At 34.7% G+C, this 15,744-nt stretch overlaps 1 protein-coding gene across 2 annotated transcripts; it reads left to right on the forward strand.

The window, feature by feature from the left end:
* Window positions 1-2,848: 2,848 nt before the first annotated feature.
* On the forward strand, window positions 2,849-13,438 carry LOC110897389 (protein MEMO1 homolog). 2 transcript variants are annotated; one of them, XM_022144139.2, is made up of 8 exons: window positions 2,853-3,030; window positions 6,328-6,412; window positions 8,096-8,164; window positions 8,703-8,815; window positions 9,287-9,398; window positions 9,876-10,019; window positions 11,434-11,608; window positions 13,099-13,376. In XM_022144139.2, the coding sequence occupies exons 1-8, from the start codon at window positions 2,979-2,981 to the stop codon at window positions 13,222-13,224; spliced, it is 876 nt and encodes a 291-aa protein (XP_021999831.1). In that variant the 5' UTR covers window positions 2,853-2,978; the 3' UTR covers window positions 13,225-13,376. The 2 variants fall into 2 exon arrangements, with proteins under 2 accessions (XP_021999832.1, XP_021999831.1); XM_022144140.2 differs by lacking the exon at window positions 9,876-10,019 and having other exon boundaries at window positions 2,849-3,030; window positions 13,099-13,438.
* Window positions 13,439-15,744: the final 2,306 nt, after the last annotated feature.

Genomic DNA, 15,744 nt, shown 5'->3' on the forward strand with positions numbered 1-15,744 from the left:
TTGCTCAGGTAAATACTTTTAACTTATTTTCCCTATACGGGCTTGGGGTACGGTATATAAAATACCGCTTGGTCGGGCATTGAATCTTTAATCAAATGAAGGTTAAATCATTGAAATGACCCGTTAAAATTGTTTTGTTTGCTTAAAGCCTTTGGGGGGTTAATGACCATGTCCCGGATATCCTTGGCATCATTTTAAGAAATGGCCATGACCTAAGCACACGGGGGTAGGCGTACACCCGTTAGTGTATATATAAATATTAAGGTATAACCGCCGATTTCGGGGGAAATCGCTGTGGGACTATATCATGTGGTGTGTCTATTGATCTTTAACCCGGCGTAAACACGGGCTACTGAACGCATAAGAAACATGTAATTCTTTTACAAGTTTATATTCAAATAATTTTCCCAAGTTATAAAAATCTTTTGTGCCATGTGCATTCAATCAATTTTAAAACATTTTCAAAATGAGTCAGTTAAATTGTATTTACCAGTGTAAACTGACGTATTTTCCCAAAAAGACTAAGTGCAGGTACTACGCGTAATAGGCTGGTCTCTCCTAGCATCAAATAGAAGTCTCGCAAGCTTAGATGCCTGAAGTCTGTTGAACAAAGTTTCCTCTTTATTTTTGATCCGCCTGTGGATCTTTTACATTCCGTATTTGTAGTACTTGATATTACTCTTTATATCGGTTTATAATATATTCATCTTTTGCTTCCGCTGAGCATTTAAATTGTGTTGTTTGACTATGATGATATCAACTACGTCACGATACTCCCCACCGGGCCCACCGGTAATACGTGGAAATATCGGGGTGTGACATAATAGTACGCATCCTGAAAGGGGTGTCCATTGTACACGTTGTCCTCATCGTCTCAGTTGTTTGACCTCTATACTGGCGTTTAGAATTAGCAATTTCTTTGTTAATGAGTGTTTAGAATTGACAATTTCGTTATTAGCGGGCTTTTATAACCCTAAAAGTCAACTAAATCAATTGATGTCTCACCCACATTCACCCAAAAATGTATAGAATAATTATTATATTAAAAGAGTAAATTACAATTTTCGTCCATGTAGTTTGCCAAAAGTAACAATTTCAATCCACAAGTTTAAAACTTGCGATTTTAGTCCATGATCATATCCACATGCCAATCTGAACATCATCACCGCAAGAAATGAAAAAACCTGGGAAAGTATTATCAAGAACAATGAAGATGGTTCCATGACATTATCCTAAGAAAAGTACACTGGGAAAGTGTTAGAGAAGTTCAACTTGAATGGTGTCAAGATCAGAAGTACACTACTGGGAAGTCACCCCAAACAAATAAAGACAAAGCAAATATGGCTAAAGTTCTTTAGACATCGGTAGTTGGTTGCCTCATGTATGTTATGGTATGCACGAGACTGGATATATCACATGTAGAGTGAGTAGTCAGTCGGTTTATGTCTAATACAATGAAAGAGCATTGGGAAGCATTTAAATAGCTGCTTATGTATTTAAAAGGTTCTTTAAAGACAGTATTATGTATCAAGAGGAAAAAACGTTATTAAAGGCTATGTAGATCCAGACTTAGGTGGGTGCAAACAATCTTTTAAAAGCATCACATAGTATGTCCTTCCTGTGGGAGCCATTACAATCAGTTGGATATCCAGACTTCAAAAGAGTGTTGCTCTTTTAACCATAAAATCAAAAGACATCCAAGTTGATGAAGCCAACAAAGAGCTCATATGGTTGAAAAGTTTTCTAGAAGAACTTTACAAGAAGCAGTTTAATTATTCATTGATTTTTGAAAATAAAAGTGTCATTCATCTCGCAAAGAATATATTGTTTCATGGGAATAAAAAGCATATCCAATTGAGATATCACTTCATTAGAGGGCTAATCAATGACGGTACTCTACAATTGAAGAAGATTCATGAAACAAAGAATCTAGTAGACATGTTCACAAAAGTAGTGGTGTTGAATAAGTTGAAACTCTGTGTAGCTTCAACTGGCTATGGGTATAATATGTGAGAAGGTACATGCAACCAGTGAAAACGGAGATTAGACCATGGGTATAATATGTGAGAAGGCATATGCAACTAATGAAAAGGTATATCAGAGAAATGCAAGACAAGCAAGCAACCCAATTTGAAGTTTGTCAAAGCCTCCAAATAGAGATTGTTGGATGTTTGTTGAGGCTTTATTTTGGGTTGGCAACCGACCCTATGTTAATTCGATAAGGGTTAGTTTCAAATCCTTTATCGAAGTCTGTCACAAGATCCTTCTTTCTCGTGCATCAGTCTAGGGCCCAATAACTCCAAGCATGGTCATGGGCGTAGAATAGTGGGGGCGGCCGACCTCCCGAACTTTTCGCTCAGTAGTGGAGAGTATGTAGTTTTCGTACAGAAATTTTTGGGTATGTACGTTTTCGACCCCCCGTTTTATAGAAATTTTTTGGTATATACGTTTTCGACCCCCGATCAGAAATCTCAAGCTTCGCCACTGAGCATGATGATTGTGATGTGGTTTTAAGATTAACGAGACCCACCCATTAACTTAAGTATCCTTTAGGTGATTTATTATAAACATATTACCAATTAGGCCTTTTATAACCCTAAAATCAAATTAAATCAACACATCATCAATCCATTTTATAACCCTAAATTCCCTAAAGCCTAAAATTATAAGAATAATAACTATTTTTTTTTTTCAAATTTATTGTTTTTTTTTTTTATTAAAATATGAATATCCAATACGATTACAAACTAATGGTAAGTAGACGAGCAACAAGCTGCCCCGCTACCCCTTTCTGAATAGCTATTTTAAAATAATCATTTGTTGTGATAAAAAAAAAAAGTCACACACCCACAAGGAATCAACCAAACGTGTTCAATCACTTCACTTTATTATCACTCCCATTCTTCTTTTTATTCTTCAATTCCCTCATCCAACTGTTGTTGACACAAATAATTTCTAGGGTTTCTTTTTTCTAATCAATGGAGACGATCAGGAGAGCATCGCACGCAGGTTCATGGTACACTAGCAATCGTAAGTTCCGATTAATCCAATTCCATCCATTACTGATTTCTGATCATACCCTTTTTTATTTTACTGATTTTTTATTTCATAGATGATAAAGATTACATTTTTATGGTAGATTGTGTGTGGGTTTCTGTTAATTAAGAGTTTTTATTAGTGTTTATGTTTATTTGCAACTGTTTGAAGATGGTTTTTTTTTTTTTTTTTTGTGTGTGTGTGGAATTGATTGGTTTGGCTTGGTTGTTTCTGAAAATGTTAAGTGAAGGGTGGAAATGGTGTGAGTTTGTTCAGGGTTGTTTACTTAAAAATTGGTGTGATGTATTATTATTATTCGGGCTGCAAACGAACCGAACGAACACGTTAAGAAATATATGTGTTCACGAACTGTTCATGAACGCTTTCCGAACGAGATTTTATGTTTGTGTTCGTTTGTTACGGAAATGAACTTGATCGTGTTCGTTTGTGTTTGTTTGTTAATTTTAGGCAACGAACGAAAACGAACGTTGATGAACACAAATGAGCACAAACTAATGTCGATGAACACAAATGGAAACAAACGAACACAAACAAGCGTTCATGAACAGATTATATAATACACTGACACTTATGAGTATTTTATTTGTCGGAATTTTGAAGTATTTAAATAGTACATAAAAACTAAAAACACTAATGAACTATTGAACACAAACGAACACGTTACCGAACGTTCGCGAACATAAATGAACGAACGCGGCCCCTGTTCATGTTCGTTCATTTAACTAAACTAACGAAATTTCTTGTTCGTTTTCGTTTGTTTAATAAACGAACAAACACAAACGTACTTCCCGCCGAACAGTTTACCAACCGTTCACCGAACGTTTGGTTTGTAAAAAACAAACGAACGTACTCACTCATAACAGATTTATAGTAGTTTAGTTAAAAAAAAATATTTTTAAAGAGTGCCAGTTTCTTTTAGTGGTAGATTGTGTGTGCCTTTCTTTTAATATAGAATTTTTAGTAGGTATGTTTATTTGCAAGTGTTTGAAGATGGTTTCTTTTGATGTTTTTTGTGTAATTGAATTTTTGATTGTTCCAAAAATGTTAAGTGAAGACTGGAACTAGTGTGACTTTGGGGTTGTTTGTTTACCTCTTAATGAGGCTCTTAATGGTTCAAACCTCTTACTGGTTCAGCACTTAATGGTTCAGACTGTTTGTTTCGCGAGCAGATGTCTGAATGGTTCAGATATTTGCCTCTGAATGATTAAGCATTATACTGAGTCTGAATGGTTAAGACCTCTAATCTGAATTGGTCAGACATTTGCCTCTGAACAGTTAAACATTATACTGGCTCTTAATGGTTCAGACCTCTTACTGGTTCAGCACTTAATGGTTCAGACCTCTTACTCGTTCAGCACTTAACCATTCAGAAGTTGCCAAACAGCCTCTTTGTTAAGGGTTGTTTACTTTGAAATTGGTGTAATTTATTATCTTTTTAAAGTGTAATAAACAAACAAATAAACAAACGTACCCAGTAACATCTCACTCGTAGTAGAGCATAGAGCTATTGGGATGAGGGCAAACTTTATTTTTTCTATCGCAGGGGATAGAGAGACTGCTTCTATTGAGTCCCGGGCTCAATAAACTTTTTCTTTGTTGACGTGTAAAGTATAGTAATTCAGGTCTTGGTTTTAAAAGCATGTCGCACCCTGATGCGTTTTGATCCCAAAGTCCAATGCGTGCATCATGTATGTTGGTTAGTATAAAAAACATAGTTGTTAAAAGCCATCGCCTCTTGCGCCTAGGCCCAATTTCCTAGCAAGGCGAGGCAATGGCGCTTTAATTCTCCAGGTGATAGTTCATGCGCATATTCCAGCGAGATTCCTAGATTCTGGAGAGTTTCCGGCCAAATTCTCTAAATTCTGGCAAGATTCCAGCTAGATTTCTATTTTATCTAACGAAAACTATTTTTCTACACTAATAAACTAGCATCAAATAACATAAAAAGGGCTTATAGAGTAATAAAATGTATAGTAATTCAGTAAGCCATTTTTATATATTTAAAGAGCGCCAGTTAGAATTAGTTTCTGTATTATTTGTAGTCAATGAGCACTTAACCTGATCCATATTAGCCTTAATTTGTCTTACACTTAATTATTGGTGTGTTGGAAGATGACTGATAGTTTGGTAATTTTCAAGCAATTTCGGGTTATAAATCTTGAAAATTTTGGATAGTTTTTTGGGGAGTTAATTGCCCGGATGGTCCCTGTGGTTTCACGTTTTTTCACGTTTAGTCCCCACCTTTTGAAAATAGCAGGAATGCTCCCTATGGTTTGTTATTTTGTTACTCGGATAGTCCCTTGAGTAGATGTCAGTTAGTTTGGAAATGGCAGGTATGCTCCCTATGGTTTGCATTTTGTTACTCGGATAGTCCCCTGAGTAAATGTCAGGGGACTATCCGAGTAACAAAATGACAAACCATAGGGAGCATACCTGCTATTTCCGAAATTTGGGGACTAAACATGAAAAAACGTGAAACCACAGGGACCATCCGGGCAATTAACTCTTTTTTGGGGGTACTAGTATTACAATGCTACTAAAGTATCTTGCTTTCCAATCCGATTCTCTTTGATGGTTTTGGTTATGTGCATGGTTGTAAAACAAGGTTTCCAAGGCCGAGTAGTCGCTACAAGTAGGCTGCCGAGGCGACTTTCTTCGACTCCGCCTAATTACTCGGAGTCGGTCAAACGCGGTCAACCTTGGCTAGAATTGGATCTAGTAGGTCAACTCGGGCCTAGTTTAACTTAAATAATAATACAACATAATTTCTATGCCTATCATATTAAGGAATGAATATCATTTTCACATATTTTTTTTATAAATATTAGTAAATTTATGTTATTTGACATATATGTAATCTCCAAAAAGTAATTTCTTTATAATTTAACATGTCCGAGTACTCCCCGAGTACTCTCCGCCTAGACCGAGTACTCTCAACTCCCCGGTCGACCGACTAGGGAGCGCCTAGAGACTTTTGCAACCATGGTTATGTGCTTGAGGGTGACGTCGACTGGCTGTTTTATGTTAATATTAAATATTAATATTAATTTGTTCATTGATCATAAATGTGTTATGTGTGTGTGTTTTGACTATGAAAAGGCCTAAATTTGCACTCAAACGAAAGAAACAAGGGGTGACTTGATTCCCATCATTCTATGGCTAAAAGACATGTATGTATGAGTTCCCGAGTGTCATTGCATCATATTATTATGCATGCGCACGTTTTATTTGTAACAAAATATATTTATTTATTTATTTTTGGTTGACTAGCTCAAAAGTTGGAGGGAGAACTTGATGGATGGCTTAGGGAATGTGGTTTGACCAAGTCTCCGGATGTACGCGGTGTAATTGCTCCGTAAGCAAAAAATGCACTTCCAATCTTACTCATAGACTCGTAGTTTTTAATTTTGGTGGAAATGAGCTATGTTGGGTAACGGGTCAAAATGGGTTATTTTTTGTTATGGTCAAAACGGGTTGGTTTGACACGAAACACTTTTTGTCAAAATTTTAGATACCTAGTTATAACTTATAACGGCAAACTGCACAAAATGGAAGCGTACCTTAAACATTGGTTTATGTTTTATGGCTAGTTTAAAGTTGGTTGCTAAATAGTTCTTGTTAGGTGTTATTACAAAGTTTTTCATATTTACTTTCGTGAAAGGTTTGAATACAAAAGGGGCTTAACGTGCGACTGTAGGCAAGTGAAAAATAACGTGCGTAATTAGGATTAACCCAGTCCATGCATAATTATGCAAATAACGTGCGTAAGTAGGGTTTAACCGAACCCATGCGTAATTATGTATTATAACGTGCACATTTTAAAAATGACGTGCGTAATTATGCGTAACTCACTCGCGTGCCGTCGCACGTTAAGGGGCTATTGTACATTAACCTTCCCCTTTACTTTAATAATGTTTTTTTAGAGTGAATTTCAAGGATTGTCCTTTATCTTTATACCCATTTTCAGGCGCTGTCCTTTATGTTCAAAATTGACGAGTTTTGTCCTTTATGTTTTCATATCATACACGTTTTGTCCTTTAGGTCTAACTCAGTTAGTTTTTTCAGTTAAATTTGGTCATGTGCTTTGCACATGAGGGCATTTTTGTCAATTCAATGGTTGCAGAAGCTTTGAGCTGTAAATCTGCCGTTGAACTTACATTTGAATTGACAAAAATGCCCTCATGTGCAAAGCATATGACCAAATTTAACTGAAAAAACTAACTGGGTTAGGCCTAAAGGACAAAACATGTATGATATGAAAACATAAAGGACAAAACTCGTCAATTTTGAACATAAAGGACAACGCCTAAAAATGGATATAAAGATAAAGGACAATCCTTGAAATTCACTCTTTTTTTTATAAAGTTATTTACTATGCAACATTGCAGCCTGCATACACTTTGGGTGACTATTGACCCGTTCAACCCATTTGACTTCTTTCTAAATTCGTTTATTTTTTTTTATGTTACCCATGTGATCGGTTTAGGAGATAAACATAACCTGAATCGACCCATTCATAAATAAATGTGTCAATATTTCCACCTACATTTCTATTAAAGTTTTAAAGTTTCTACTTTCTAATCTGTTTTAGAGTAAATTACAAAAATCGTCCTTTATGTATGTCACTTATTGCAAATTGTGTCCTTTGTCTTCAATAATTACAGAAAACGTACTCGATGTTTGCAAACCCTTGCAAGTTATGTCCTTTAGCCCTAACTCAGTTATTTTTTTGTAGTTAAATCTGACCAAATGGACCCCACATGAGGGTATTTTGGTCATTTTACTCTCATGTGAGGTCCATTTGTTCAGATTTAACCACAAAAATACCCTCATGTGGGGTCCATTTGGTCAGATTTAACCACAAAAATTAACTGAGTTAGGGCTAAAGGACATAACTTGCAAGGGTTTGCAAACATCAAGTACGTTTTCTGTAATTATTGAAAACAAAGGACACAATTTGCAATAAGTGACATACATAAAGGACGATTTTGTAATTTACTCATCTGTTTATTATTGTTTTGTGGTATAATGCCACTAGACACGCAGGTTATTCTTATTCTGGTCGTGCGGCAGCCTATGCATTTGGAAGCATCGATCCAACTAACATGTAAACCTACAACTTAAGAATTCATACATTTATATACAGTTATACACACACGTCTATCGTTATATCTATGTGCTATTGTCCTTGTCATAAAATAGCAACATACTTAAATAATTAAAATGTATTCCTTCATAGTATTTATTTATTTTTTCAAGTAACCATGTGTAAGCTATGTTATATATTGAGTTAATTACATAGTTAGTCCCTGTGGTTTGCACAAAATAACATACTTAGGTACTAATAGTTTAAAATCACCTTTTAGGGTATTAACTTTTCATTTTGTAACGTTTGGAGGTATTAACTTCTAGGGTATTAACATAGTTAGTCCCTGTGGTTTGCACAAAATAACATACTTAGGTACTAATAGAATGTGATTTTAAACCTACAAATAACGTTAATACCTCCAAACGTTACAAAATGAAAAGTTAATACCCTAGAATGTGATTTTAAACTATTAGTACCTAAGTATGTTACTTTGTGCAAACCACAGGGACTAACTATGTAATTAACTTATATTCTGAAAATGTTAATCTCTTTTCAGTACTCGAATATTTCTTCTTGGTCCATCTCATCATCATTACACTCCTCGATGTGCTCTTTCAAAAGCAACAATTTACAAAACACCAATAGGCGATCTCCCTATCGATCGTGAAGGTACGTCTACGGGATTTACATTTGTTCACTTTTATGTCGAGTGTAGTAACCCGTAAATTTTATTAGGACTTTAGGAGTAACGTACACGGATGGTCCCTGTGGTTCACCAAAATTTTGTATTTGGTCCCTAGCTATCCAAAAGTACATGGATGGTCCCTGTGGTTTGCACTTTGTAACGCATTTAGTCCTTAGCCGTTAGTCAACAAATCTTAATGTTTCAGTAGGTCCAAGTTAAGGACTAAATGCGTTACAAAGTGCAAACCACAAGGACCATCCATGTACTTCTGGAAAAAGTTGGGGATTGTTACAAAGCGCAAACCATAGGGACCATCCGTGTACTTTTGAAAAGCTAGGGACTAAATCCAAAATTTTGTAAACCACAGGGACCATCTGTGTACTTTACTCTTTTCTTAGATAGGCCTATTAGGTTATATTCTAACAAAAAAAAATATTATTATATATTGAAAATAGTGATTGAAGAGCTAAAAGCTACCGGAAAGTTTGACATGATGGATCTTAATGTTGATGAGGCTGAACATAGCATGGAAATGCATTTACCGTATCTCGCCAAAGTATTTAGTGGGTAAATCTCATTTTCGTTTACCGAAATTCTTTTGTTTTTTTACCATTACATGTAGTGGTGTCGTTATTGACCCGTTTATTAGTAGGTTGACTCGGGAAAAAAAAAATATAGTAAAATAAAATGGCTTGAAGGTCATCTAAATTAAAATATAAATGCACACACATCCTTCTAAATTTTATAACCTTTTATACGGGTCAACCCGAACCCGACCCGTTTTTTAAACGGGTTGTGTTAGTCGACCCAAACCTGTTTTTTTTTTTTTTTTTCATGTTGGGTTTCGGAGTCGTCTCAAGAATTGCCGCCATAACTTTTTATTGAGTAAAAAGAATGTTGGAAGTAATTGTTTTTTTTAATTGATTTTTTTTATTTACTAATTATTATCAAACATCGATAAAAATGGACAAAAAAAGAATTTTGGGTTAACCCGCCCTGCAATTTTACCGCCTCTGAATTTACGCAGTTTTTACTCCTTTACAGATATGCAGTGAAAGTTGTTCCTATTATGGTTGGTGCCGTAAGTACTGAAAACGAAGCCATGTATGGACGGCTGTTGGCAAAATATATTGATGACCCAAAAAATTTCTTTTCGGTGTCATCGGATTTTTGTCATTGGGGCTCTCGGTATGATTTATTTTTTAAAATCCTGCTTTTCTTAGTTATATTAATGTGTTAATAATATACACGGAAGCCTCCAACCTTTTCAGTTGGTTTATGGTAAAACCGTAACCGAGATGTCCGGTTTTTGGTTATTGAAAATTGTTCGGTTTTGTTTTTTCGGTTTTCGGTTATTTTGGTTTTAGCAACGGTTCGATTCGGTTTTTCATTTTTTTTCAGTTTTTTGAACAAAAATACGTAACATTCAAAAATAAAAGTATAATCCAAGATTTAATAATCTTTCTTAGATGTTTACATTTAAGCTATTATGTTTAACCTTTTTAATTAATATTGTTCACATAAACCTAACTTTCTAATCTATTTTCATGTTTCTCCGAAGTTTTTATTAAGATATTTTTATTATAATATTTTGAAAATTATTTAATTTTTATGCATACTTTTGTTATTTCTTGTAATCAATGGATAAATCATTTCAAAGATAAATAAACATATAAACATGTTAATGTTTTTATTATAAACACGTAACATTCGAGAATAAAACTAGTAATTCCTAAATCAATATATAACAAACATTAAAAAAATGATTTTTTAGGTTTCACGGTTCCGTTCGATTATTTTTGGTTTTCATAAAATGCAAAACCGTAACTGAACTGTAAATTTTGGTTCCTTTTTTTTTTTGGTTTTTCGTATGGTTCGGTTTTTTTTTCGGTTTCTGTACTTTTTTTCGGTATTTTCTGCTCATCCCTAATTGTAGGTTTACAATTGATGTATGTCAAAAGTTTAGGGAGTGAATTTCAAGGATTGTCCTTTATCTTTATACCAATTTTCAGGCGCTGTCCTTTATGTTTAAAATTGACGAGTTTTGTCCTTTATGTTTTCATATCATACACGTTTTGTCCTTTAGGCCTAACCCAGTTAGTTTTTTCAGTTAAATTTGGTCATATGCTTTGCACGTGAGGGCATTTTTGTCAATTCAAAGGTAAGTTCAACGGCAGATTTACAACTCAAAGCTTCTGCAACCTTTGAATTGACAAAAATGCCCTCATGTGCAAAGCACATAACCAAATTTAACTGAAAAAACTAACTGGGTTAGGCCTAAAGGACAAAACGTATATGATATGAAAACATAAAGAACAAAACTCGTCAATTGTAAACATAAAGGACAGCGTCTGAAAATGGGTATAAAGATAAAGGACAATCCTTGAAATTCACTCAAAGTTTAGGCCTTAGGGGCGTTTATGTCATTTGGCATGTTTTTTTGCCGGAATTGGTATAGATAAAATCAGATAGATACTTGGGTGGCCTATAAAGTACTTTTGATACATGGGTTTTACCTTAATGAAAAAAAAAATTGAATAATTGGGTACCCTTTATTAATTCATGTTAGAAGATTAATATATTATATTATGATTATGTATAGATTTAACTACATGCATTATGACAAAAAACACGGGCCTATTTATAAATCGATCGAGGCATTGGACAAAATGGGGATGGAAATCATAGAAACCGGAGATCCAGATGAATTCAAACGGTATTTGTCGGAAACTGATAATACTATTTGCGGGCGTCATCCCATCAGTGTTTTTCTCCATGTAAGTAATGCTTATTTACTTAATCGCCCCTCGCTTCAGTTCATTGATTCTTGATTTGGAAACCGAATATCCGTTTTGAAAGAGTCGTAAAAAGGGTATTTTAGACTTTTGACTTTTAAGTCGATGTTTGAGGTATCACAGCTAATTATATGATTTCACTCGTTTATAGTTCATCGTTACTTTTAAAAACGCACATGAGGGCTGCAAACGAACCGAACGAACAAGACCTTGGTCGTGTTTGTTTGTTAAGGAGATATATGTGTTTATGAATACTTAATGAACGAGATTTTATGTTCGTGTTTGTTCATTAAGGAAATGAACGTGTTCGTGTTCGTTTGTTAATTTTAGGCAACGAATGTTCGTGAACACAAATGGAAACAAACGAACATAAATAAGCGTTTATGTACAGAACATATATACACTGATAGGGGTGCAAACGAGCCAAGCCGAGCCCGAGCCCGAGCTCGAGCTCGTTTAACATGTGAAAGCTCGAGCTCGAGCTCGGCTCGATTCGAGTTTTATTTCTAAAGCTCGAGCTCGGCTCGGGCTCGACTCGTTTAGTATTTATTAATTATAATTATTGTTATACATATATTATTTTTTATATTTATATAAATGGTAAATATTATTATTTAAATATATGTTTAATATATTAATAAAAAATATATAAAAAGAAAGCTCGTTAAGGCTCGCGAGCTGGCTCGAGCTCGATAAGCGAAGCTCGGCCTCGTTTACTAAACGAGCTTGTTTTTAGGCTCGGGCTCGGGCTCGTTTAAGCTCGGCTCATTTGAGTTTTTTTTCGAGCCAAGCTCAAGTAGCTCGGCTCGTTTGCACCCCTACTGATACTTATTAGTTATTAGACATTGTCTTTGTCGGAATTTTGAAGTCTTTCAATAAATATAAAAACTAAAAACACTAATGAACTATCGAATAAAACGAGCACGTTACTTACACTCCGCTTGCGGTGTGCACATATAATGTATATATGTGTGGGCCCTCTGGGGGCAAAAGTGAAATTGCACTAATTTTAACGTTATTTTACTAATTTCGTGAAAATAACGTTAAAAACGGTGGACGGTTAATCATGCATCATGTGGTGCCTTTGTCCCGATTGTTGAGTGTTATGTGCCTTATGTCCAAGGCTTGATGCAAAACTGCTATCGAGCCGGGGGTCTCACTCGAAGCAGCCTCTCTATTCCTATGGTGTAGAGGTAAAGGCCGTCTACATCTTACCCTCCTGAGACCCTACCTTAGCTTTGCTATTGGTGGGATTTACTGAGTATGATGATAATGATAATGAACTGAACACGTTACAGAACGTTCATGAACATAATCAAACGAATGCGGCCTTTGTTCATGTTCGCGAACTGTTCGCTGAACGTTCAGTTCATTTGCAGCCCTACGCACATCCAATCACCCTGTTTTTATCTTTTACTTTTTTCGTTTTTCGTTTTAATTTCTTCTAATAAGCCTATTATGATGATGAACAGATGTCGAAGAACTGCTCGACAAAAATAAAAATAAAATTTATTAGATACGAGCAATCGAGCCAGTGCAAAAGCACAAGAGACAGCAGCGTGAGCTATGCATCAGCAGTCGCGAAGTTGGATCACTAGTTTTTTTAGTTCCGCGTGTATTTTCTAACCTTGTTTCGATACATTTGGATACTTGATCTTGTTTGTTGCTTCTTGTCAATAAGATGGCATTTCTGAATCATAATTCAAGAAAAAAGATGTTTTATAATTTCAATGGATTCTGTAAGAAAACATGTTTATCTTGTTTTCAAGATTCAGTCGTAAAACGGGTTGCGGGACAATTAAGGTTGTTAAACGATGGCATTTTCGACTTATTTATTAATTTGTCGTTTCGATGCATGTTTATACTTGATAGATCAAACCAGTAAAGAAATTGGTTTACAAAAAAGCAGGGCGCTATTCGAATGGAGTAAAGCACAGTATAGAACCTCTTAAATCATTTGTCGTGTCGAGTGGGTACAATGCGAATCTCAAGCTCATGTCGATTATAAAACTCTTTATACGTGACTAGGTTATAACCCCGTGTATTACACGGGGTTGAATAAATAAATTTTATATACTAAATAATAAAACAATATATTTTTAAAAACCTCATTTATTATACGGGTTGAATAAATATAATTTTATATATTAAATAATAAAAAGTTATATCTATAAGAACCATATTGTACGGGTTAAATAAATGTAATTTTACATAGCAAATAAAAAAGTTATATCTTTAAAACCACGTGTATTACATGGGTTGAATAAATGTACAATTGTTTACCAAATAATAAAATAATACATCTTTAAAAAACCTTATTTATAACACGGGTTGAATAAATGTAATTTTATATACCAAATAATAAAAAAAAATAACATCTTAAGCAGAGGGTGATGGTTTTAGGTTTAAAAAGAAATTACATTTCAGGCCTTGTGCTTGTGAAATTTCAAAAAAAAAAAAAAAAAAAAAAAAAAAAAAAAAAAAAAAACCCTCATCAAACGATTGTTTCTAACCCAGTTAGGCATTTGGATGAAAATGAGAAAAAGTTACAAACGTGGAGGGCTATTTGGTACAAACAAACATGCCCAAACCTCATGGACGATTTTGGCAATTAACTCTAATAATTATCCATAAGATATTAAACCAATAATATTTAGTAGGAGGATTATCTATAATATAAGATATTAAACTAAATAATATTTAGTAGGAGAGTTATCTATAATTAATTAGAAGAAATTAAACAAAAATTATAATTATCTATAAAAGATGGTCTAATATGATGACAAGTGTCCCAAAAGTGGTTTGTTTTATTATATAGTTTAGATAGATGTGTCAAACTACCAAAAAAGTATTGGTTTAAAAAGAAGCGGGTCACAGGTCGAATGGCATCTCAACCGCAGTTGAATGCATAGAACCTCTAAAACATTTGTTCGACGAGCCTTTATTTTCAAATTCGACCTTGATTCATTGATTGATACTTCGAGCTCGACTCGACTAAGGTTAGTATTACTCAACTCAATACTCGACTAGACAGTATTACTTAACACGACACTTGAGCTCCACTTGATCTTGATTCAACCAAACACGGGCCTATTTCAAGTATTTTTCGAGCTGATCCCAACTTCTAAGACAAAGTTGAACATGCAATGGTTGCTAGCTAGTATTATTATACAATGGCAACGATCCGACCCGTTACTATAAACTGTTTTAACCACCAACCAACCGTTGTACATCGAGACCAAACAAAAAACAAACATGGGGTACAGGGGCGGAGCTTATGTTGTCCAAGCCGTAGCACGGGCTACGGCTCAACTTTTTATCGATAGTGTAAATTTTTTTTTTCGGGTTTTATACCAAGGATACCCCTGAACAACTACGAGGACACCCCTAAAAAAGAGTCTGTAAGCCCAAATCAATTGAAAATAATAAGCCCAAATCCCAATTGCCCAATATGTTAGCCCAAATCAATTGAAGATTGTAAATAATAAGCCCAATTGCCCAATATGTTAGCCCAAAATAATAAAAAATTGTAAATAATTGCCCAATTGCCTTAAAGTTTTAATGCACGGCACGATACAACTACGAGGATACCAATCAATTGAAAATAATAAGCCCAAATCCCAATTGCCCATTTCGTCACACTATAAGTGATGGTGATAAATTTGCAAACTTGAATAGAATAAGTGATCTTGCGCGTGTTATGGTTGAAACGGGAACGCATAGTTCTTTTCCTTCAGTTTATCAGGTAGTGAAGCTAGCTTTGCTTTTACCGGTTGCAACCACAACCGTTGAAAGATGTTTTTCGAAATTGAAGCTTGTCAATACGGATTTACGCAATCGAATGGACCCGTAATTTTTGAACAATGCTATGGTTCGTGCGGTCGAAAAGAATTTTTTACGTGAAGTAAAAGACGACGATGTGATAGAACGATTTCAAGCTATGAAAAAAAAGAAGAGGACAAATCAATTAGATATTTGTTTTACTTTATTTATTTATTGTCGTTTTTTTAATATTTTACGATTACACGGTGAAAAGAAAATTTTAGGATACCCCTGAGTTAATGTTCTAGTTCCGCCACTGATGGGTATAAAATAACGTGAAAACAAGATGCAACAGC

The sequence above is a fragment of the Helianthus annuus genome, chromosome 13 (assembly GCF_002127325.2).
Source record: "Helianthus annuus cultivar XRQ/B chromosome 13, HanXRQr2.0-SUNRISE, whole genome shotgun sequence".
Taxonomy (NCBI): Eukaryota; Viridiplantae; Streptophyta; class Magnoliopsida; order Asterales; family Asteraceae; genus Helianthus; species Helianthus annuus.